The sequence below is a fragment of the Sander vitreus genome, chromosome 5 (genome assembly GCF_031162955.1).
Source record: "Sander vitreus isolate 19-12246 chromosome 5, sanVit1, whole genome shotgun sequence".
Taxonomy (NCBI): domain Eukaryota; kingdom Metazoa; phylum Chordata; class Actinopteri; order Perciformes; family Percidae; genus Sander; species Sander vitreus.
In genome coordinates this window covers 18,833,089-18,859,346 of record NC_135859.1, presented here as the reverse complement: position 1 = coordinate 18,859,346, position 26,258 = coordinate 18,833,089, and the positions used below count along the sequence as shown (strand labels likewise).

Here is a 26,258-nt window from a genome sequence, read left to right as displayed (position 1 = left end):
ATTACCTACAATATTAGAAATAAATGAAGTACAATAATGGCTAGTTTATACAACAGAACAGTGAAATACAACAGTGGTTAACTATTATGATTACTGATCAATTGTTTGAGTCATTTTTCAAGCAAACATTCACTTGCCCCAGTCTTTCAAATGTGAGAATTTTCAGCGTTTCTCTTTTTTTTTTAAATGATTGTAAACTGAAAATTTCAAGAGGTCACATTTGGCACTGAGAAATTGTAACAGACATTTTCTACAACATTTTTTGACTAAATTATTTGAGAAAACAATTGGCAGATAAAACGGTGATACAAATCCTGAAATACTTAATAACTCAATAACTCATCCTAGACTTATATGTATCTATATACCTATATCCTAGATACATATCTATCAATGGAGTATTTTCTGTCCGAAAGCGTGAACAAAGTTATAAGTGTTATCCTGGGATTTGGGGCGATGGCCTGACCCTTAAACTTTACATAGTGTCAATACAGTGAAGTGGAAGTAGTTTTTACAAGTGGAACGTTTAAAAACGTCAGTGCTGCGAGCGTGAGAGAAATGTTTTGGCAGATGTGATGAGGAAAGATGAGGTGATTGTGAGGGGCTCCGTGGAGAGAGGGAATGAAAAATGTGATGGATAACTTCCACCACTGGCAGAGGCAACCCCTGTGTGTGTGTGTGTGTGTGTGTGTGTGTGTGTGTGTGTGTGTGTGTGTGTGTGCGCGCGCACACAGGAAGTTAAAAGAGAGGAGGAAGGCTGGTGTCGTGTGTTAACAGCTACAGAGACTTAATTCAACTAAACAGGATAGACCTGGGTGTTTATCAGATCCCATATGGACAGGTGGGTTCCATCACTGCCATTTTACAAGACTTAAAAGTATCGATGTGTCTTTGCATGTGTGAGAAAATGAATGTCCATGATTTGTGTATCTTTGTACCCCCAGAGGCATGTACATGGTGGTCTGAATGTGTATGTGTGACTCCTCGTGCAGGAATGTGGTTGCTTATTTTTGCATAAACCTGTTTGTGTTTTTGCCCGTTTCCGTGCTCCTTTACATGTTGTGAGTGTGTTTTGTGTTGCTTGTGGCCCTAAGCCTGCATGGACCTATTTTTATCATGGACCATTGCATTCAAAGACATGCACCGTGAATTGTTAATACGCTGTATGTTCCTGCTTTCACACAAGGGAAGTAAATGTGACCGGGCCGACTGCAAAGGTGTGTGTGTGTGTGTGTGAGAGAGAGAGAGAGACAGGGCCTCTAATAGAAGGGAGATGTAAGGAAGAGGTATGTTATGGTGTGTGGTGTGCACATGAGACAAACTTGAGTAAAAAAGATGAAAAGGTTATCTTCTTCCCTTCTCCATGACCTGGAGATATTTCATGTTTGTTGCTTCACAAGGCTTTCAGCAGCTAATCTGTCATACCAGAGACAGCCAGACACAGTAGAGCGGCAAGGTGTTAATGTGGAGTCTTATTAGGGCTTAATTTCACCTTTTCGCCACTAGAATAATCTGTTCTACAGATGTGGGAGAGAAAGGGGAAGATAAAGAGAGAATGCGAGCTCTGTTGTATAATTCCATGTTCTCTATTTTCTGTCTCCCAGCTCCCTGTCAAAACCATTGTGTAGCTGAAATCGGTCTTCCTTACCCCAACATTATGACTTGCTCTGGCATTTTGATTTTTGTTCCAACAACTAATTGTCTCCAGATTTAGAAGACAAATCAACGTCTGCTGTAGCTGTGGCACAAAAATGCACAGAAATGATGCAACTGATTCAGATTTGAAAAACAATGCTGTCAGACAACTGTTGACATTTCGACTTCAGCACAAAAATTAATAACAATAACAACAATTACAGAAATAATTATGCATCCTTTGTTGGCTGTCAAATATATGATACTATGTGCAACATTTGCTCCTTGCAAATAGCTTGTTTGGGTTCATGTGTAATGCGTTGCTGATGTGGAGGAAGATTTTGTGCAGGTTTCCTAGCGGCAGAGTCTTGGTTAAGGTTAGTTTATTCTTTGTGTGTTGTAGAATGGGCAGTGTCTGCTTGTCTACGAATTAAAGATGCAAATGCTTACAGACAGACATAGAAATGCTGTCGATCAGACAGCTTTGTATACAAATATGTTATGCAAAATACATCAGGTATGCAACTTTACTTAGTCAAAGCATGTTACAGCAGAGTGTCTGCATCTGATTGTATTGTGCAGTGATCTGCAGCTGGTTGGATGGGGAGGCATGTTTCCTTACCACCATGTTCGGTTTCTCTGCTCTGCTTTTTAAGTCAAGTCTAATACATTTTTTCAATATCCTTTGATTGTGCATTATATGGTCATAATTTGTGGTTTTCACAGGTTGTTATGTTGAATATATGCTTTTTATAACTAATACATGTTAAAGTAATAATTTTCCAATCTATCTCAGGAAATAAAGTGCTGAGTAAAAAGTCTAGACAAGTTTTGAAAGGTTAGGTCACTGTTTTGCCATTGACTGGACGTGTACTTTGGACCACCAATGAAACAAGATGCTTCCCATTTTCACTTCCATGTGCATGCTCTTCTTGTTGGACTATGGCTCATCTTTTAACACAGTCAGGCTGTTAAGGCTGCACCTTCCCATGTGTTGACTTCTTTTGGTGATTAAGAGTATGAGAGTATGTTAAGTAGAATGTGTGGTTCCCAGTCGGGAATTGGTCCAGCCGAGTCCGATCCCTCCCACTTCCTACTTGGAGCTCTGAGTACACTTGATTATAGCAGCACTCAACATTATCCACCAAAAAAAAAAAAAAATATATATATATAGGATTTTCCCTTCCATTATAAGGCTTAGGTGCAGCACCCAAGCCAAATGAATGTAAAATCAATGTGAGCATCACAATAACAAAATGACACTCAGATGCTCAGAAATACTTAGATCTAATGATTGTAGTTTGGTCTCCAGTAGACTACTTTAGCAAGTATTGGTTTTAAGCTTTTTGAGTGTTATTTATTTGCTCTAGCTTTTCCAACGTTTGAGAGACAGATATGGTGATAATAATGCTCCAAAGGATGTGAAATTGATCATTATTTCTATTGAAAAATCACATTTTCTGAGGGAGGACCCCTAAACCCCTCTGCCAAATATGCGTACCTAAGTCTTTGAAAAACCCACAGAAAACACTGTATATAGGGTGTCAAATTGTCACTTGAGGCGGCCTGTGCTTTTTTTAGGTGAATGTCAAATACTTGTTTTGTGCTGAGATTGAGGTACTTTGTTGTGATACCTACCTGGGAGACTGGGCCAGGCTTTAGTTTTCAAAAACTGTCACACTTGTAGATGTGCTGTGTTAGTTACAGGAGGTTTAGGGGTGCTGTTCTGTTTCTGTTGGTGTTAAAGTTGAGCTAATTAGTGAGATTTTGTTTCTGTTTATGTAGTTCAGTGATTTAGCTCTTATTTTAAGAGTCAGTCTTTCAGATATATTTATTTCTTTGTGTTAAGCAGCACCCACAGGCCCTTTTCCCCTTTGTAGGTTGTGTACCTGATTTTGTTGATTTACGTTAAGCTCTCACCAATAAATAACTTTACTTTTACCAAAAACACCTGGTTTTGTGTTGCTTCCCTTTCCCCTCATGATCTGGGTCATAACACAGGCCCAAAAAGCTGATATCAGTCCGCTGCCCACATCCGCACGCTACTGGGGTCTGGACTTTCTCACCAACAGACCAAAAGCAGTGATACAACAAAGTCTCTCTTTGGAGATCGAAAACTGTTCTCACTACAATCACAGCTGCTCATTCATCCATTAAAGGGGCACTCCGCTGAATTTACACATGACGATCAGTTTAGTCATCATGGGGAGTATTACTCAGCCTGTGAAAGTTACATGTCCTATGTTGCTCTCAAATCTCAGACAATGGCCCTGGCGATGTCATAGTTTTGTGATCAGGCTTATCTCGGTTTGGGCTTAGAGGCTACACATTTAGTGTAGACAACCCAAATTACAAACTGGAGTGTGGAGTTTGAAAGATGTCGTGCGCACGGGACATTTTTTCGCTCAAGGGGTGCTGCACAGTATAAATGTGTGCGCATGATTATGTATGTACACACGTTTACAGGAGCTACAGAAAAACTGCAAACTGCTGCTTTTTTTGATTATTCTTTTTCTCAAACTGTCTCTTGTGAGTCCCCCAAATTTATGGAAGTGCCATACTAAATTGCTGGAGTACCCCTTGAAAAGAATGTAATCTCAAACAGTCCTCTGCTTGCTCTATAGCAATGATGAAACGTTAGTTGGTTAGTAGTCTATATCCGCGACGTTCCACTTCCGGGATTGCTCTGTTGCCAGCTGAAATTCCGCCGGATCTCACTCTTTTAATGTCCGTTACCTTCCACTTTCTTGTGTTGGAATTTTAAACTCCGGTCGATTTATGAGGACTATTGTTAACTGCTCCTCAGATCTCTGCAGGGTAAATCCAGACAGCTAGCTAGACTATCTGTCCAATCTGAGTTTTCTGTTGGACGACTAAAACAACTTTTGAACGTACACATGTTCCACCAAAACAAGTTCCTTCCCGAGGCTATTTTGCAGCGGCACCGCGGGCTCTGCCCAAGACAATTGTGATTGGTTTTAAAGAAATGCCAATAAACCAGAACACGCTTTTCTCCCATCCTGGAATGCTGTTTGGACTAGCCAGACCCTCCTCCGTGGCGCTGTGGAGGAAGGTCTGGCAATGTGAGACTAGTTGGTTAGTGATGTGAGAGGAGAATGACATGCTAAAAGCTCCTGAATGAAGCTAGACAGAGTAGGCAAGTAGCGTACAGTGTCTACCTCTGTCATCACAGGTGTGTGTGCGCCAGCTTTTTCCATGGGCTCTTCCACTGCTCCTGATGTGAGGCCAGTGGTTCCTTCTTGTTATGGTTCCTTTGATGACAGTGTGCTGTGTTGACATTATAGCAGTATCTTCAGCACATGTTGATAGTTCCCTGTGTGTTCAGCCTCAGTGTGAAGCGCCGTAATCAGGGTATCTTTTGTTGAATAATAGATTCAATGAGTGACCGGTTTACACACAGCAGGTTTTTCCATTTCAGCTCGCTCATAATTCAGCTAAGGCATGAAACATAACAGTTTCTTAAATGTTATTCTTTTGTGTCAGCACAATTTATCCACAGAATCCACAGTATGGAAGATCCACCACAGATTTAGCTAGAAAACAAGACAGGAAGTGTGTGTCCCACAGTGGTGCCACAGTCATGTAGAGCTCCACATAAAATGAAGAAAGAACAGCTGGAAACCTACTTGCACTTTACAGATGGAGCTTTTCTGGAGATTAAAGCATGTTTTGTGGTTTACCCCCATCATGCAGGTCATTTTATTGTAGAGACAAATTACTGCAAGGCCATGTTTCTTTAACTTTTCTTCAACTTTAAAAAAATGAATGTTGCACCCATGTGAAACAGAATGCACACAGGCTTGTACAAAGGATATATATTTAAAACATAACAAAATGCTATTATATGATATAAATATTACATATACTAAAAAAGTTAAACTATTTAATATTAATGTAGCAACACTTAAACAGATGATAGTTGGTTTTCTGCTCTACTATACTAAAAAAACAAGCATTTAGAATAATTCAAAACACAAAACTGGCTTCAGTTGTTATAAAGGGGTAGTCCAGTGGTTTAGTGGTACACTTCCATAAAGTTGTTAAACATGTGACAGATAGATTTAAAAAAAAATTGTCAAAATCAAAAATCAATGTCCTGACTTTTAGTCCCTCCTTTGGGTCAAGCCCCCAAAACACTGAATCCTACACTTCCCATAATGCAACTCAGTTACATCTTCTCTACAGGTAACTGTTCCCCCCTGTTTCCAGTCTTTTAGCTAAGCTAAGTTAACCAGCTGCTGGCTGTAGTTTCATATTTACTGTATAGAACATTAACGTGGTATCAATCTCTCAGTAAAGAGAATCAATGCATTTCCCAAAATGTTGAACTATGCTTTAAAATATGTTATAATCATGGTTCTCTGGTTTGCAGATTTGAGGCACTTTTTTGTAACTGCTGACGTTTTGCACATCTTAAAAATTAAGCTATTAGAATAAATGTCTTTTGGAGAGTGCAGTTAAAATGGATAAAAAGTCTATGAATTAAAGTTTTTAGCTCTGTGTTCGTCCTGTACACAAAGTAGCCTGTGGTGAGGATTTAGTGTTTCCATCCAGAGTGGAGAGAAGTTGTTTTTTCAGACTGTTACTGTTGTTCTGTGTACCTCAAAGGTTAGAGCATGGCAGAAACATTACAGAGGTCAATGTTTTATTTCCTGTTGTTGTAATTTCTGTTAAAATGTGTCCACTTCACAGTGGCGTAGGGCACTTTCCACCATATGGCATAACTTAAACGAATCAAAGGGCAAATAAGCCATGTTATTATCCGCCTTGTGCTTTTCCACTTTTTGTTAGATAATAGTAAAAAGTAGCTTTAAAACAGTTAGACATCAGTCACTGTGTGTCTCTCTGTGTGTGTGTGTGTGTGTGTGTGTGTGTGTGTGTGTGCATATGTACATCATGTGTCCGTGTTAAGTGTCTTTATGCTTGCAATCTACCTCTGAATTTTTGTCAGAGCTAGATGATGTGCCTGAGTGAATTACAGGGCAACTGAGCACAAGATATCACATTTCCATCAGGTCTGTCTCTCCTCACTCAGGCCTGGATGGGGGATATTAAGGCACTACGAGGGGTCATAAGAAGGTCATTGTAGCCTATGAAAGGTTATAGAAGGGTTATAAAGGTGCTGTGAGTCAGAGGTTTGAACTGTTTGCGCCCCTTTTTTAATCTGTGAGTCATTTTCTGGCTTAGTAGGATCCATTTCAGGGTCCATTCACCTCAGGGGGGAAACAGATGTATGTTAGAGGATCAGAGGCTTGTAAATACTTGTGTGTAGGTATTTTTGGGATCCTACACACTTATGTTTGGATCTGATCAGTAGCTTATAACTGCACAATTTGGTGGCAATCTTGTTTTTTCACTGAATTCACATTCCAGTGGCCTAAGGTGTTAACATGTTGCTTTAGGAGTATCTGATTTGTCATGGAATCTATGCATTTCTTCAGTTTTCTTTTCAGTTTCTGCCACCCTTGTGGCTCAGTGGGCTGATCTGGATATGTGATCACTCACAATGTTCTACAACACCTCTCCTATTTATTCCTATTTATTCCTTCTGCATACTATCGAGTAAAGCAAAAATATGAACATGGTCATTAACAGTGAAACTGAAATATTTAGATTTTCATTGAGGTGTAAATCAGTTTTCTAACTTAAAATGGCATCTTTTTGTTTTCAGTCTGTGAAAAGGACAAAGATGAGGAAACATCTGTGCAATGCTGCAGCTATCACAGAGGAATGATTGCTTACATGGTTGGGAAGCCCATATTATTTCAGTGCCCTGATGAGCTGTAGATTTATGTATACACACATGGTTTGATGTTATGTCAGTTTTTGGCATGCTGATGTGTTTTTCCATTCAGCACAAGTTTAGAGTATGGATGTGGTTTGTGTTAGATGGTAAGGATACAGTGCTTATGCATCTGTTTGTATTTGTGTATTTTATCTGTGTGTATGTAATATTGCCAGTAAGCTACTAAAGCCAACCTGCGTAATATATTCATCAGATGTATGATCTTTTATGATCACATAAAGAGCTAAGACAGAAGTTTGGAAAGAAGTTTTTAAAACTTTACAATGATTAATAAAATGCAGGAAACAAAACATAAACAAGGCCACGATTACAATGTTGTAATGTAGACAGTTACCTCAGAAACATAACAAAATCGAGATGTCCAATAACTTAACTAAACAGTATAAATGTACACCAGAACAGAAGACAAAGTGCAGATAATGGCACAGGATTATATATAAAACAAGCGGTTCTATATTAAACCTTTTTAGTTTATATCTTGGTACATATATGCCTCCCCCCCTAATTATGGAACCATTACCAGTCAGAAGTTTTAATATTCCTGATGTATATGGCTACTGATAGCTAGCATTACCGTTAGCTCAGCTACTTTCTTGAAATGTAATATCTTTGATGAACAAACAGCTGTTTCTACCCATGCTGCCTGGTAAACCACCTAGCTTATTTGCATTATGTTAACGTCACATCTTGAACTTTTCAGTTGGCAGTTTACATTAGTTAGAAGCTTTACTAATTTGCTAGCTAACAACAATTATCATCAGCTGATGTTTAACTCTTGGCTCTGGATCAAGAGGGGTGACGTATGGCAAAGTAAGCTACCTGGACACAAGGCGGGACCTGAACAGCCCCAGCGGCTAGGTCGCTTGGTTGAGGGTGTCTGATGACAAGACCTGAAACACCTTGTGAGCCCGGGTCCATCACTGACCATGTGTCCATGTTGCACCGCAAGGTGTATCATGCGACTAGCTGACATGTTGCATGCAATGTGCGTATAATATGTTGAAATTCTCATGCTAAAGAATTATGAGAAATGTGCTCCCTGTATATGGATTACTAAAGTCAGGTTTACTTTGTGTTACGTTTGTTTTTAACGTTCATGTATTTAGTAAAACCAGTATGGAGTGTCTTAAAATTTGGTGATTAATTAATTTATCCCATATACAATTAAGCATGGTGGATCCTTGCTCTCATGGGTTTGAACCCAGCTTGACCAGTCTAATCAGTGAGCTTTTCTCTTTCACCCATTTAAGGTAGGCCGGTCTACTAAAACCCCAATTATTTTTTTTGTAATCCTTGTATGACTGAATTATATTCTTTTCTTTATATGCTGGCCCAAAAACTTGACTGTTTTTCCCAGAGTAGCCATTTAAAACATCAATAACTTTCAATGTGTCCTATTTGCGAGGCATAACTGCAGTTACAGAGGGTGAAGGAGTCAGAAGCTCACGCTACAGATCCTTTGCATACCACTGAGGTGTTTATGGAGGAAGTGAGAGGTTCCTCCCTTTAACACGAGGGAATAGACACAGATACACGCACAGGAGTGCATGTGAATAAGCACACACATTCCTGAGTTTAATCACAGGGGGTATAAGAGAACAAGAAGGATGGAGCGCTGGAGACATTAATGGATGAAGCTAAGGGACATTCTGCCGTTTCCTCATGAGGGGAGAATGAATGGTGAGTTAGTGGTCTGGTTGGCCTCTTTGGGTCACACGTGCACACACTGTGTTTACAAGGAGATTAGAGCAGTTCCACTCTGTACCTGAGTGTAGCAGAGGTGCTTCAGAGCCATGTGTGTAAACGATGAGAGGAATGTACACTGATGTATTGACAATGTATTTATGTACATTTTGTAATATCTACATAGCTTTAACCCCAGAGGGAACAACTGTAGTATGTTATGTAACTCCCAAATTCAAATTCATGTTTTTTTATGTTTAGTCCTTATGAATGGAGCAAATAACATGATTAATGGTTTAATTATTTTAAACATATTATGGCTGTTAAAGCTGTTTAAAGTTTGTGTTTGATGTTGTTTTTTGTAGGTTTTGAAAAAGTCAGAAGTCAAGAAAACTGTCTTGCCCATAAATTTTAAGGGCATGTTGAGGAGTAGGCTATAACATTAGTAAGTTATATGTGGGTGATTGCAACATATTGACCCAGGGGAACGTACATTGAACAGTTGACCTAGGGAAAACATTGCTGAGAACATAAAATTGTTTAATGTGTCCTATTAAGAGGATATTAAGCTGGGGAACAAAGGCCCTGGGAAGATATGATACCAAACAGTTTAGTTCAGGTTAGCTAACAGTTTGGTTTTGTAGCTAACTACAACAGTTTGCTTTTATCTTGCACACAGAATCACTCCCTACGATTAATAGCCGACGTGATCTCCCACCGATGCTACAGCCTGAGACAAAAACATGTTTCTATCACATTGTGAAGGGCAATAAAGGTTTTCTGAATGAGAATGTGAATCTAAATAGGTAAAAACCTGAAGCTCTTGGCAGCCAGGCTAACGTTTATCTGAGAAACAAGTGGCCTCACACAAAACATTGCTAATAAATTTGACAAGTAGAAATGTCACTAAACCGTACATGCAATCCATCAGTCTATAGTCACAAGCAAGTATATTGTTTAACTCTCTGTGTTAAAAGAAATACAGTTTTGAATAAGTATTTCACAGACATAAGTCCTAGCTGGTCAAATATAACTTAGTGTGTGCTTGTGTCGTATGTCTTTGGTGGTGTCATTCAGGATCACACCCCTTTCAAGCAGGCCGTCACATCATCTCAACAGTTTCCTCTTTGCTTGATGTGGTGTGCCACATTGGAGCGGACAGCTTCCTCTCCAGGAGCACTACTGTCCAGTCTGCCTCTGAGCTGTTTCTTATCATTGCACTCTAACAACACAGACAGAAGTGGACGGAAAAATCACGTCATCAACCAGCCTGTCAAAATCTTTGGCTTTGCCTTCTCAGTGTGATGCTATCCATCCATTCAGAAAAGGGTTTACACACATCTAGTCTCAAGAGGGACACAGCAGAACAGAAAAGGATAAAAGTTGTTCTATTTTTACACCACTGTTAGGCTGGAGAGCACCAGGAATACACAGTCACATAGCAGGTTTACATTGCAACTTCTGGCTATTAAAAGTGGCAAATTTATGCAATAACACTTATTTAAACCGACACTCTCATCTGGTCCAATACGCAAACATAGAGATTTACACTTTCTTGTATGAATACACACACAGACAAACACGTTTACTTATATACATATATGGACTTACATTAATTTCCTGGAGACTTACCCTAACCCTAACCTTTACAACTGAACCCATAATCATCTTTTTCCCAATTGTGGACACACCTTTTTGTCCTCATTTGGACAAGCTCCCAATTAACTGTTTTTTGGTCTGTAATGGGTCCCCGAAGGTAGCCTAAGTCAGGATCACACACACACACCATGATGTCCCACAGGTGTGAGGCTGAGATGGAGCGTTGTAATGCACATTCTCAGGTTGCACTTGAATATTTAACCATCTTAGCGAACACCTCACACAGGTGATAGTGTTACATTTACACCTCTTCCCATTTCCTTCTGCAGCTCTAAAAGTCCTGTCAAAATAATGCATCTGCCAAAAGAGTGTCTGAGTCAGACTTACTCAAGATAACTGAAGTTCAAATGTCACGTACATTCAAAATATCAAACGCTTGCATCATACGTATAAGCTGGAGAGATATCTTCTCTTTTAACCTCCTTTTGTTGGAGTTCACCACAATCACTGTCTCCCGCAAGCCCTGCTTGAAAGTCCTGTGTTTTACACGGACCAGAGCGCTCTTCAGCAGCAGTCAATGTGGTGTATACACCAATAAATACTTGGAATACATACAAATTACAGAGCCTAACTTTTTGTAGCTATATGTACGAATGGATCATGAGAACAGCCTGACGATAGAGTCGATTGTTCTCTCTTTTCATCTATTTGGCCATTGGGTGAATCAGTGTATATTTAATTTGTAGTTCACTATAACGATGACTGATAACACGTCTGTGTGTGTGTGTGTGTGTGTGTGTGTGTGTGTGTGTGTGTGTGTGTGTGTGTGTGTGTGTGTGTGCGTGTGTGTTGGGTGGTAGAGATTAGTGGGGAGCCTTCAGCTGCTGGTCCAGGCCAGTTGACGATGATCAGTGCATTGCGGTTAGCTCCATGTTTATCCCCTCTGCCTCTGCAGTCCAATTACAGCTGTGTTTCTTAAACTATTACTACTCTTGTATGAATCACTACAATACTAGTGTTTTCTTTAGACTTCTTACCATCTACTTTAATATTGCAGAACTTTGATGCCAAAACCCTAAACCTCACTCCTCCTTTGTATTTCTGATTATGACCTTCAGGCTTTTAAGACTCTCAGATTAAAAGACTCAGAAAAGACAAACTACTTTTATCAACTGTGAATATGAGAAAATAACAGATCTTGGAGCCTCTTTTGATCTTAAAAACAGGATCAGCATTGTGCTGTCGTCATACGTCATGTTTTGATGCTGTGATGCCTCTCCTCCCTCCTTCTGTGTCTTTACAACTGATTTGTCATATAGCCTGAGTCACACTGACTTTCAGAGCAGTGGCACAAAGAGCTTCTTGTGGTTTGACAGCTCTCTCATGAAGACCCGCGACATGTCTGATAATACCGTGATTGCACACAGGTTATCATTCTGATCTTTTCTCACGCCAGCTGGCAAAATGGTGGCGGACAAGGCTCTGCCCACAATTACTTCCTCCTGTAAACAAGCTGGTCACTGATTTGAATTGAATTATGAGAATTTGAGTTACTATGTAAATCTTCTTATGAAGTAAATCTAAAAAACCTCAAGTCAAAGGAAACAGGCTTTCTCCTGAAAGTCCGACAGACTTTTTTAGCGTCTCCACATTGGTTTTGAAATCACGGGAGAAATGAGCTTCATGTGCCCCATATAAACCTCACTAATAGTTATCGTTCAAACAACTTTTTTTTTTTAGATTAGAAAACATTTAGGTTTGTGGATTTTCAAGAGCAACCAGGATATTGGTTCTAAAATTAGGTTTTGCTGTTGATTTTTGTTTTGTAATTTTTTAGTGCCGTGAGCACAACATGCCATGACATTGTATTCACCTCCATTGTACTGAGATGATATCTTGTGTCTTTAAATATTGCATGGCTAGACACCATCACAGGTAAGAGTTTTGTAATTTAGGTGAACTAACCCTTTGAAGTTCAAAATGTAACATGAATGTGTCAACACTTACAGTTCTGCCAGTATTTAGCACCTGCAGTTTCGAACACCATCCCCTCAACCGCTAACACTTGTGTTGTATTACACTCCGGTGGAACATTATCCTTCATTACAAGCTCCTCTGACACCATGAACAAAAGAGCAGTAGACTCATCTGACTAATGACACTATCATCTGACTGTCAGTTAGCTCTAATGGTTTCCTTTGTTGTCCACAGCTAAAGCTGATGAACTATGTACATTTCCACAGTGGGGCCAATACCAGTTTGGCACTGTCATGGTTGATGCAGGAATATGTTCAATCGGCCCCACAGTAGCCATTAGACTAGAGTCAACGTTTTGCCAAGCCACACTGTGGGTGTAGTTTTTAAAACATTATTATTATTTTTTTTTAAATATCGTTTTGACTCTGATTATTCAGTTCAACAGGATCATCTGTGTCTTGGAAACTAAATTAATGAGTAGGAAAAGTTGAAATAATAGCTGTGGAACATGTTGACTCACTATGTGCACTGCATTTCTAGGTTGACCAAAAAGCGATCCTTTTCATTTGATAAAATATTGATATTGTGAGTAGCCAGTTTCGTAACAAAGTTACTGGCTGCAGATTTTTACTATCATAATGTTACTAGGGCTGTCAATCGATTAAAAAATGTAATCTAATTAATTACATACTCTGTGATTAATGAATCGAAATTAATCGCATACATAATTAACGGTGCCTGAACCGATACTTTTTAAGAAAGTAAAAAAAGAAAAGAAAAAAAAGGGTACTAAACAACAGTTGGTGACATTGTTTATTGCTAAGGCCATATGGTCATAATTAAATGATTTAATAATAATGTATAACAATAATAATAACTTATTTCACTAGTAAATTGCTGTTGAACGACAAAAACAACAACCAGATAGGAAAAGGACATTTACAATAACTTCAAACGCACCACGAGACTGTAGTTTACCAGTTTCATTGAACGCACCGTCTGTGTTGTTTCTCCGACGGCAGCTGCAGATTGTTACATACCGGTGTTGAATCCTCTACAGTAAAACACAGTCAAACTTTACACCGTTTAGCGTTAGCTGTCAGCATTTTAACCGTTTTTAATCCAGCTACTAGCTAGCGGTAGGCTAACGCGTTATTTTTTCTCAGATTAATTAATCGGAATTAACGCGTTATTTTTTTCTCAGATTAATTAATCGGAATTAACGCGTTATTTTGACATCCCTAAATGTTACCATGGTGATATGTTCAACATCCAATAAATCGATCAACATTTCAAACACAGTGAAGTAAACAATTCAAGTTTCTTAGTATTAGCTGTAGAGACGAACATGTGAACAGTGAAACCGCAGCTGTCAAACTGTATCAATCTCCTGCTCTGTGCTTGACTGGTGTATCAGCTCTGATTGCAAAATGTCTCAGAGAGAATCACAGTGTTGTGTATAGAGATAATGAGTTGAATAAGGAAATAAGAGAGACTTGGCTAGCCCAGTTTTGCCCTGTAGTTGTTGAACCAGGCTGCACTGATTAACAGCTCTGGAGACAGTTAGAGGAAGGGCTGTGAAATGCGAGAGAGCAGGGGATGGATCCTATATCGACCAAACACATTAGTTAAGCCTGACACATCATCTATTCTCATGTTCTCCAACTCCTGCATCATTGTCTTCTCTGGATATTTGCCACCTTTTAATCACACTGTCTTTTCGTTGTCCTCCCTCTCTCTTCAAACATATATTAGCTCTTAACTCCAAGGGTCATTTTTCCATGTTGTTTTCTTTATGTTGTAACACTGGTCTTCCGTCCATCTATCTTCCATCTCGCATTGTCTGTCTCACTTTCCTTTTATTCTTAGGCACTGGAGGTACTATACTTTACTTTAGGCATAGATACTCCATTCTCTTCTGTGTTTAATGCCTGTTTCTGTCATTTGATAACATCAGATTCTATTCATCCTTTATTACAAAGTTTAAATCCCTAATGGCCTATTGCTCTCTTGTTCATATCCCTCTTTTACATGAAAAGTGACAGCAATGCAATGATTAATTGCATTAGTTACCTAACACGTTTTTGATCAATGTCAAGTTTATGTAAAAACTGTATAGCGTAATTTTCAAAACCCGAGTTTTTGTCTGAGTGTGTGCTGACTGTTAAGATTTAAGAATTTATGGCAGCATTGCTTGTTGTCTGCTAAACTCATCCACACAACACTAAATCATGTGTGCTAGTAATTAAATACAGAATACACTACACTGTGTGGAATACATTTATTATTAATTAAATGACACAATTTAAAAGTGAGTACCGTATAAAAATAAAGCTGTAGTTATGTTTCTAAAGTCAAGACAACAAAATGCTTTGATATAGCTTTTCTCACATTACTTTCTTACATTGTTAATTAAAAACAAAAACCGGAAACAATGCAGTCAAATGACACTAAAATTGTAGAACATTGTAAACGCTAAGATACTGAGAATGGTTTTCCCGGGAAGAAAAACTTTTAAGGTGTCCTGTGGAGTTTTTGACCACTAGTAGTGCTATAGAACAATGTTTTTAAGAGAAGGTCCCTGTTATGTTTGTATTGTATAATCATGTGGCCAATGCAATACACCGCCCTTCCACCAGTTTCAGATATTCCGCTGATCGACAATTGGTGATGGTAACAAGCAAAGAAGACTGCAAACTAGGGAACGTGATGTAAACAATGCATGATTTACATTTGCAAATGTTTTATGAGGCAGAAAATATGTATATTAAACTCTTTTGTTAGACCTCAAAGATACACAAAATGTATATTGGTGAGAAACACTGAATGCACACATAACTTTGTTTGTTTACAAGACAACTCCACAGGGCACCTAAAAGATTTTGCATTGTAAACCACCCAGTCTTTTACTGCTTTTATTTGGAAATATGCCACTAACCTCTTTTAGTTAAACCTTTTGGCAAACACTGAGATATCATATTACAATAAATATACGTATTCCTTTTATAAAAACAAAATAAATATCAATAAGTTAATATATTCAAGATTTCATAAATACATTTCATATGTATAACCTTTTCCATCTAACATATGTGCTATACAGTAGACAGAATGAGTCTGCTGAATCATCCATTGTGTCTGATTTCAGTCCTTTAGGTTCAGTATCCATTGAAACATTTAAAATCACACTGAACATATTAGTGACGTAAGGTGTGAACTGTAAAGGAAATTGTGGATCATTTTGATTGAGGAGGAGAAGAAGAGGATCTTTGCTTTGGGGTAAAAACTGTAGACGCCACCTCCTCTACTTATTAACTCCTTTACCGATGGACTCATGTCATATGGCCACACATAATGCCTGAAAGTTTGCTCACAAAGAGGTAAATCAGAAGAAAAAACACTCACTTCAACACAAAGCCTGACACCAGCTCACACTCTACACACAACCACATTTCTTAGCCGAGTGCTTCCTCACAGTGTGGTAGACGAGGTTGTCGTCCAGAAACGAGAGGTCATCATCAAATGCTATTGGCCGACAGCAAGCCTGAGGGGGCGTGTCTTTAGGAGGAAGCCTCCTGTTGTGAGCGAGGTTGTTAAGGATTTTGTCGTAGTTGGTCTCAGACTTCCTGCAGGGTCCGGAGCAGTACCTGAATATCATTTCCTCGCTGGAGCGGTAGCCCAAACCGAGGTCTGTCACATTAAGGTGGATCTGTTTGAGCACACAGCCCTGTCCTCGTCGGTTAGCTCTTCCTTCCCTAACCTTCCTCCCTGTCTCCCCTCCTCTAGCTCTTCCTCCTCTACTCTGCTGGCTCGCCCCCTTCTTCCTCTCCCGTCTGTGTCGAGTCCTGCTGCTCAAGTCTACATTGGAGGAGGAGGAGGTGGATGAGGACACGGTGGATGAGGAGGAGCGACGTATTCTACTGATGGTCACTTTGATGAAGTCCACCACATCTTCAAACTCACTGGGGAGGGGCTCCTCCATTGTGTCTGAAACACATTAAGAGAAATGGCACTCTTATAAGGGCGTATCAGCACATATTGTTTCACTTTAACTCATCACTCTGGCTATTGAACCGATGGAGTGTGTCTACACACAACAACACATTTAAATGCAGAAATGGTACACATTGTTTGTTTTTTTTAATTGCAGAGGAATTCCATTTGAAATGATTCATCCAAGTTACAACTGTTCTTATTTACGCACCAGACTGTTGTATGTTTGAGTGGACTAGTATAGCCTGATAGCAAATACCACTAGAGCTAAAATAATTAAGTGATTAGTGGATTGACAAAGTTGTCAGTTGTCAACAACTATTGTCATTTTTAATATTTACAGAAAACATTCATTGGTTACAGTGTCTCATTTGTGAAGATTTGCTGCTTGTGTTTGTCCTTTGTGATGAATAAATTAAGCATGATGAGGTTTTAGACTGTTGGTCAGACAAAACGAGTCATTGAATATGTCACCTTAGGCTTTAGGAAAATGTGAAAGGTATTATTACATTTACACTTTAACAATTATTCATAAAGAATAATTTGATTAATCAATAATAAAAATAATCGTTAGTTGCCCACCTACTATCATTTAATTCTGTCCAAAACTGATAAACATTTCTAATGTGGGTGTTGTACACTGTGGGAAAGGTATGTAGAAAGTAATAACATCAAAATCCACTAGCTCTGAATGAGGCAGGCCTAATTGGTAAGAAGGTTAGAGGCCACCATGGCAAATGTTTCAATAACTCTTAAGTTGTTAATAAGTAAATCAGTTGTTTAGTAGGCCTATCAATTTCAGTCTAAACATTGTATTTTTGAAAATTGGCCAACAGAGTGAGTGACCAGCATGCTATGTTTTCAATTTAGGAGGTAATTCGGTCAAAACGTTTTTTCTGTTAGACACAGATAACAAGGTCATTATATATATATATATATATATATATATATATATATATATATATATATATATATATATATATATATATATATTTTTTTAAATAAAAATAATTAAAAACTCAGAAAGCCTGCTGGGTGCAAATGACTTCTTATGATGTTTTGTGGCACTTTGGACACTCCATACAAAAAACCCAGGCTCTTACATTTTTCCCCTCCAGCCAGCGTCTCTTCCCAGTCCGTTGTATCCGCCTCAGCGCGGCTAATGCCCGGGGAAGTGACAGACAGGCGGATCTGAACCGGCGGGAGCTCCAGGGGACTCTCGGCGGCGCGCCCTCTCCTCTTGGAGGACGTGGACTGCGATCGGCTCCGGAGAAGCCGGCTGGCGTGCACGGCGCTCAGCAGTATCAAACAAATGGTCAGGCTATCCCATAACTTCATTGTCCACTTTAGTCCGACAGAAGGACATGGCGCAATAAAAAATCAACAGGTATCATCTGGCAAACGCGATTAACAACATATTGAAGACGTCCAATAGTTGGAGAGGAAAAGGTGGGGCGCAATCATCGGCTCGGGTTCCAGCCACTGAAAATTGTGAAGATCAATGTGTTAATGCCTGCGTACTGTAAACTGCACGCTATTGCCAGCTGGCAAACGCTGTGCAGCGTGGCGCAACATCCAAGAAGGCTCGAAACCAAAGGCAGAAGCGCAAAAGGAAAAGCAAAGACTTCCCTCTGAAGTTGTTTGCAAATCCATCGACGCTTGGAAGAAAAAAAATACTCCCAGTTTACAGTCTACAGGTTTTCATTCAGTGCGCACGGTTCCTCTTGCACAATGCAGTGACTCCTGCACATCCCCACTCACCATCAATCCTGACTGAGCCGTGAGGAGAAGGAGAGGTCTACAGGAGAGATGGGAAGTGCTCGTGACGTCTGATGGTCCATCCTCTAGGCCTACTTCTTCCTGTCTCCACCCATGCAGACTTCACAGAGGAATGGAGTCTATATTCATGATTGAACTTAAGGTCCAGACAGAGTTGGTGAGGGTAGGGGAGTTATGTCATGAAAGAGGCTCAATCTGTGTACTCAGATGGCTGAGAGGGAGAGAGAAGTTTCACACTTTCCACTATCAATACTCTTCATTTTCCATCCTGCTTTTTATGTTTGGTTGACTTTGGATGGGGAACGTGTTTCTAATCAGCCAGTCAAAACAGACTGAGTTGATTGTGTTGCTACTTATAACCACAGTGAGCTTGAAATCATGTTTTTTGGCAGTTGATGAGCAGATTACATAAAGGAAGCCTGAGCTGAAATTCATTACAGCAACTGGGTGTTTAACTTGGGGAATTTTGACTGTAGAAAACGTTATTTTGGTTTTGCTTAATCCGAGATGTAGTGTCATTTCATCAGATTTCTTTGGCATGACTTTTAAACAACGTTTTAAAGGCGATGATGGATGGTGTTGAAATCTGTGGAATTGGCTCATGCCGTATATGGATCAGCTTACTGCACATGTGTTTTGTGAGTGATCCTGTTAAACAAATTAAACTACTGAAAACTGCCTTTGGAAGCCTGGGTTGTAAACCAGCCACAGTGGGTGTCAATAAGAAACTCAGAACGTTACTTTAAATAAAGCTGCAGATTCTCTTCTTCAGTGAAAGAATGGAAATGAGTAAATTCCATCTTCTTATGTATTCATTGTGTCAAGTCACATTGTTATCCATCTCTGTCTTTTTAATGATTTTTATTCGAGAGCACAACAAGGCAGAGTGTGTGTGTGTGTGTGTGTGTGTGTGTGTGTGTGTGTGATGAAGATGAGTGGACAGCACACACACACACACACACACACACACACACACACACACACACACACACACACACACACACACACACACACACACACAGACACCCATCCGAGGAGAGGGGATCTCTTTTCGAATTTCCTTTCGCGAGGTTTCTTCCCATGTCTGTTGGGTTGTTCTAAGGTTTGTGGGGAGATGTTCCTCGTCTTCTTAGAGAGCTTGGGCTGGGCACTGTTGCTGATCTAGGTCTGTAAGGCCCATTAAAACACATTCAGCTACACAAATAATCTTGAAGAAAATATACATAAAAATTATGTTGTTGCATGTTTGTTGGTCAGTTGGTGAAAGTTTTAAGTTGCACTACAGTTGTGTAATATTAAAAGCTTTGTTTGATGTATAAATCAGAGGGCAAGCACTCTCTCTCTATCTCTCTCTCTCTCTCTCTCTCTCTCTATATATATATATATATATATATATATACACCTTATAGCCTGAAAATATAAGTTCTCTAGTTAGGCTGGCTCAACTGATTTTGTATGTTGTCTATGTAGTGATTTTTGTCTGGAGTTACATGTTGGTCATCCAAAGATAATTCAATTAAAAACCCCTGAATATTTCTTTCAGTGACATTTTGCAGGTTTACTATGAGTCAAAGTGGCTTAAGGCAAGGAAGGTTTATTTAGTGCCACAGCACCTTTCAAACACAGCCTAAATTCCATTTTTTTATGGCAAAGAAATGCATTAGAATATTTGAAAACACAATGAAGAGAAAACATCTCAATTACAATAAAATATAATAGTCAAAATTATGAGTTGACCCCTCGGGCTTTGCAGGTCTGCTTGGAAATCCATGCATGTCTGAATGCTCATAATGGACCAGGAGACATTTTAAAATTGTTTTGTGTGGCATATACTTGTTTCTTAGTATCAGCTAATGGTGGCCCATGCACTTATTCAAGTGGTAAAAAGAGTTTAAAGGCCAGATGGAGAGAAACAAATGAGAGATGAACAGAAACATTGTTGAGGGATTTTGCTTTCTTCCCACGCTGTATTTATTACTATAAACAAGGCCGAAAGTGTCAAGGTCTCTTCTTTCAATAGTAGTTAGAATATGTTTTATTTCTTTTTAGCCAGTGCCACAGTTAAACTAATTGAACTCAAACAGCTGTAATGTTTTGAGACTTTTTGTTCAGGGTAAGCAGAACAAATACTGTATATATTTACAATAATGTTCAGTATACCACATGTTCAGTTATATGGAGATGACCAGGATGACTTCAGTTATCAGGTGCTAAGACACATCGAATGTCTGCAAACATTTGTTCTTCTGCAGTAAATGATTATTGTGGATAAAATGTACTGCTGTTCTGGTGCATACAAACTGTTTTTCCAGCAAAATTGTTCCGCTGTTTGCTCTCCAGCAGAACTAAATAAAGCTGTTTCTCTATGGTAGTTTAACTTTACAAGGTTGATGTGAAATACATACTGTATATCCGCATGTGTGTGTGCAGTATATGTAAATGTATAAACACATATGCACGTCCATGCACCCTTGAAGTGTAGTGTTTCATGATGAATCATGTTTGTGTCAGTGCATGCTAGCCACATTGTATTGTAATCACTTGACTACACCCAACATGCAAAAACCATTTGAGCACAGTCATACAGAATAACAGTGGTCTTCCGCTTATGTTTTTAGAAGTTAGACTACTAATCATTCAGAAGAGGCTTCCCTTTCCACTGAACTGCTCACTTAACTGTATGGAAATATCTCATCCTCAAGCAATTACACCATTGCAAGCAGCAAATACACCAAACAGATGTCCATTCCCCTTTTTGCAAGGCATGAGGGCTAATCAGGGGCCAGTCTGCAATTGAATCTGTCAGCCATTTTTGGGGCTCAGTTTGACTCACATGCAACACGGCTAATTGCATAGGTCATTTCACCCGTCATTATCGGCCAACATGAAACTGGCCTCCCTGAGTGGCTTATGGGTGGGAGGAGTTAACAGCCTGAATGGACGTCTGATTTGAAACACTGCTACTGGTTTAGTAATTATCTGGAAAAAGACTCTCCACACTGACAGGGAGAGTGGGGAGATTGGTGATTGTCCTGTTTTCTACATTTACACGTTTTAATCTCATACTTGTTTTTAGCTGAGCTAGAGGAATGGCAATGTTGGTCGGTTAGTCCAGACTGAAATATCTCAACAACTATTGGATGGATTGCTATGAAATTTAATACAGACATCCATGGTCTACAGTGGCTGAATCCTTATGACTTATGACTTTTCATCTAGTGCCATTGTTAGGTTTTATTTTTAAATTTCTCCAATACTTTGGTTAATGACTAAATACTTGAATAATTAATGGCATTCCCATCAGCCTCTGCTTTTTGTGGTCAGACCCACCAATCACTGCGTCGCAGTCCACTTGTAAAGAACAAATGAAATGCCTCCTTGCACTGCTGCGCATGCTCTACTCCTATCCTATACATCACTTTTTAGACCCGGAAACTTTGTCCATTATTTTTAACAGTCTATGGTGCTAATTAGCAAATGTTAGCATACTAACTAACTAAAAAAACATCAGTATGTAAGCATGATAGCATTTTGCTCAAAGCTCTACTGTGCCTAAGTACAGCCTCACAGAGCCAGCATGGCTGTAGACCATTAAGGCCGTTTATGGTTGTGTGGAGGCTCCACGCAGAGCTTTCGCTGTAGCCTACGTAAGTGGCCTGATGTTTATACTTGTGCGCTGGTGTGTGTGTTGAGCCGGCATGTGTGTGTGTGTGTGGGGAGTGTGTTAGAGCGAGGGAGAAGTGAGAGAGTGACGGCGATTAGCTTCAGAGCGAGTACCGACTCTAGAGTCATAGTGAGAGAAACAAAGTGTCTCCCCTGTGTTTTCTGACCACGGTGAGAAATCTGTAGCAGGAAAAGTTAACCCTCTCCTTGATTTCATGTTGTTTATAGAGGAGAACCAGGAAATGAGTCAGGGGAAATGCAACGCTACCAAGCCACGGCCGAGCGACGTGCATTGCTGCCAGGGCAGGTAGATAATATCAGCCAGCTTGTTAATTTCCACAACAACTGCCAGAGTTATGGCTCGGGGCAGGATAAAGAGTGATCTCCTTTAACCCCTCAAAGTCAACTTTAACTGTGGTGGACTCTTTGGATTCACTTAATTCAGGTTGGGACTTCAAGTTAACATTTAGAATGGGATCTACAAAAATAAGAAAATAACCAAACATGATTGCCCACTTATTAGCAAATCAACTGGTATATACCCTTGATTGACTTTGTCATGTTACTTGTAGGACATACACTTTTTTTTATAGGGTATGTAAGTAATGAGAAGTTGCCTTGCTGATGATTTTGTTGAATACACATGGGTGGTGGATGGATCATTGTGGGGAGCCACAGTGGTGCTTACAATGTAATCCACACCATGTGTATTCTGGTGCTGCTGGAGCCTCGGGGTGAGAGTGATCAGGCTATGAGAGCTGTGAGAGTGGATGCCGTCTGCTAAGATAAACCACTGGGAGTTGGCTCTGAAATGTTGAGATGGGGTCAAATAGACCGTTTACTCCATGTTTGTGTCCAGTTTTGTAATGAGTATGACATTATTGCCCACTAGATAGATGTGTGAAACCTAAATGTCTGATTTCAGATTGAGAACATTACATTCAGTGATTTCTAATGCAGATTAGATTAATTAGCAGGTTGAAAACACTAAACATTCCAGATGTGCCGACTGCTCACACACGTGCATGTATAGGACTTTAATGCTGCCACTGTTTACCTTATTACACATTTACAGCAACAGTGGTGCTCACACCAGAGAGTAATCCTTTCTTTATTCTTTATTTTATCTTTTGTTTTAAATAAAACTTAAATACTGAATGAATGAATGCAATTTCTTAGTCATTTTTATGATTATTATAACAATGTGCAATGTGGTAATAACATGAAATCTTAGCTTATTAGCTGCCTGCAAGTTACAGGCAGAAGATGGTTACAGCCTGAACCACCTGCGATAACAGACTTTAATGAAAAGACTGACCTTTTCTTCAAAGCTGCAAGTAAGCAGATTTCAGACAAATTGGGATACATTGATTCAATGCATTAGTGCCATTGAACCTTGCTATTTAATAATTTTTTTTAGGATGTAATACAATTAATTCAAAAATGTCCCTACCACTATCATCTAAAGGAAACCAATGTATGTGATGATTTTGTGTGTGTGCTGTTAACAAGATGTACCGTATCTTCTCCAGCCTGTGCCCAGCATCTTCTTAACTGTTTTTCTTCTACATTTTTTTTTGTCAAACAGATTTTTCTAGGGGTTTTGTGGGGTATGACTGCAGAACAGAAATGTGTGCAAAAGAGCAAACTTACTGATGCAAATAAAAACTAAAATCAATTTATCTTGATATTTCAGTGATCTTTGCAGTGTGGTGAGAAAGAACAAATTAGTTTGCCAAAAATCCAAGAAATCATGTCACATGCCTTCGACTACACGCTGTTGTTTTTCTCACAGAGAAACAATTTTCTAAACCACTCATCTGGTTTATTTGCTTGTTTTTAATTGAATATTAACAAATACTTTATTTACTCGGACATGGCTAGTATGACAGCTACCTTGTGTTTCCCTCTTAGTTTTAGTAAGCTTTTTCCAAGAAATAGAGAAAAATGGACTGGTTGTTTGTGTGAAAATATAGGGTTTGGTTTGGGCTGGCTGCACCCGCCAGTGCATGGGTTTCTCTTTCTGTTTCTCCTCAGTCTCTCCGTCATGTGTTGTGTGTTTGTGTTTGTCCAGGAGATGGAACCAGTGAGTTTCCCTTTAGGTTGTTACATTATTGACATCCCTGAAAGCTCTCCTCAGTTTGGTGCTCAGTATGTCAGTCCACGCTGCTGATTTGAGTTTTTGAAAGTTACATCCAAAGAAAACAATTCTGTCGCTGAATTGTTTTATGATTTCATAAATACAAAACAAAGGCTACACAGGATCATTTAATATCTAACTTTTGTCTGAACAGTGAAGTACTATCAACTGAATGAATATGTAACACTATGATTATGTGTCATTGTTGAATTTCTTTCAAGTGTGTCACAAGCTCCAACTGCCAACCCTGGACCTAAAATATGAAAGAGGGCATTGTATCAGTGATAACCGTAGTTTCCTGTTACATATTTTAAATCCACAAATTGAATCCTGATAGAGTGTAAACTTCAAATTAAATGTTTTTGAGCATCTTCCTTTTGTCCACACGTTTCTCTAAAACAGTGATGATTGTATCTCAATCTGACCTCTGTAGAGGTGTACTGATCTGGCTGTTTGTATAATCTTTTGTGATTTGTTGATAGCAGGTGAAGAAACCTCATATTTAGTCTCTGTGACTCAGAGTGTATGACTACATGTGTGAATACAAGTGTCACATGTGAATGTGGAGAAGAAAGGAAGCAAGCTGAATGGAAATTAAGACAACTCTGCAATGTACAATAAGACTAATATAATGTATTTGTTCTGAAAATCACTGAGTATGATTGGTGGTGTGATTGTCTTTTTTGTTTTTTGTTTGTTTTTGTTAAACGTATTGCTGCATATCATAAAGTCGAACAACACCAGGAAAAAGATAAACATAAAAAAAAGACTTGTAATGCAGCATTTATAAGTAGTATTATTATTTAGTTGATTGTCCATAATGCAGATATAAGGACATTTTAAATCTTTATTGATGTATAGAATTTTTATATAATTATACCCTCTCCTATGAAGACATTTCATATGATTACATGTATTATGTTATACTGTCAATGCATTGCCATTCATTGTTCATACACCAGCAGCATCGTTGACAAATACATTATTTGAAGTCAAAAATATCCTTATAGCAACTTGGTATGTAACTCACTGCTGTCTGTGTGTGTCTGTGTGTGTGCACACTATATACATTTACATTGCATTTACCTTCAATCAGTCTTGGCCTAATATTACCATTCCACTTTTACAATACATGCTGTCAGAATGGGTGGTATGGCCTGTGCTACTGCACTGATGGATTTATTATAAAAAATGACTATAATGAACATGTAACACTACTTGAGGGGTCTTTTGTAAATTCCTACTTGGAAATACTTTTTAGTAGCTGACAGTGTGAGTCAGGGCAAAAATGTTGGATCAGAATTAGATAAAAGGATTTTCATGTATTACTTATTCTGTCCAAATTGATGGCTTGACTAATTACTGGATCTTATATACTCATTTTGTATGCAGGTAGAATATTTCTGGCTCAGAAAATTACATTAAAACAAGTAAAGGACTTTAAGTAAATGGCAGAGTGAAAATGAAAATGGCTAAACAAATCAGCTGGTTACCTGGCTGCTGGTTAGATATTTTTTTATTATATAACATAAATAATACTTGCACTTTATCAGTGTTAATAGTGTCCCTGTCTGGTACTATTTTTCTTTGGCCCTCCTGGGTAAGAACAATGCCTTTTTGGCTGAAACGCTGCTCTCTCTCTCTCTCTCTCTCTCTCTCTCTCTCTCTCTCTCTCTCTCTCTCCCACGCACGCACGCGCACACGCACACACACACACACACACACACACACACACACACACACACACACACACACACTAACACACACACGCGCAGGCATGTGCACATTGTAAGTTTACACATACTCAGACCACTCCTCTCATTCAAACTTCACTTCTTTGTTTCAGGTTGAGGCCACACTTAAGAATACATAATCAGCTGGCCAGTTGTCACATATTGATGAGTACAGCAACAGATTAATTAATTAACATGAATCAATGATTCATTGTTTTGCCCTCCTTGG

At 39.0% G+C, this 26,258-nt stretch overlaps 1 protein-coding gene and 1 long non-coding RNA gene across 2 annotated transcripts; one reads left to right on the top strand and one right to left on the bottom strand.

The window, feature by feature from the left end:
• The first annotated feature begins 751 nt into the window (after positions 1-751).
• LOC144517635 (uncharacterized) lies at positions 752-17,156 on the top strand. The gene is made up of 2 exons (XR_013501956.1): positions 752-841; positions 16,508-17,156. It is a non-coding gene; the product is annotated as an uncharacterized LOC144517635 (long non-coding RNA).
• Positions 14,998-18,505, bottom strand: gdnfb (glial cell derived neurotrophic factor b). The gene is made up of 2 exons (XM_078249739.1): positions 17,818-18,505; positions 14,998-16,708 (listed from the first exon to the last, which is right to left on the bottom strand). The coding sequence occupies exons 1-2, from the start codon at positions 18,050-18,052 to the stop codon at positions 16,158-16,160; spliced, it is 786 nt and encodes a 261-aa protein (XP_078105865.1). The 5' UTR covers positions 18,053-18,505; the 3' UTR covers positions 14,998-16,157.
• Positions 18,506-26,258: the final 7,753 nt, after the last annotated feature.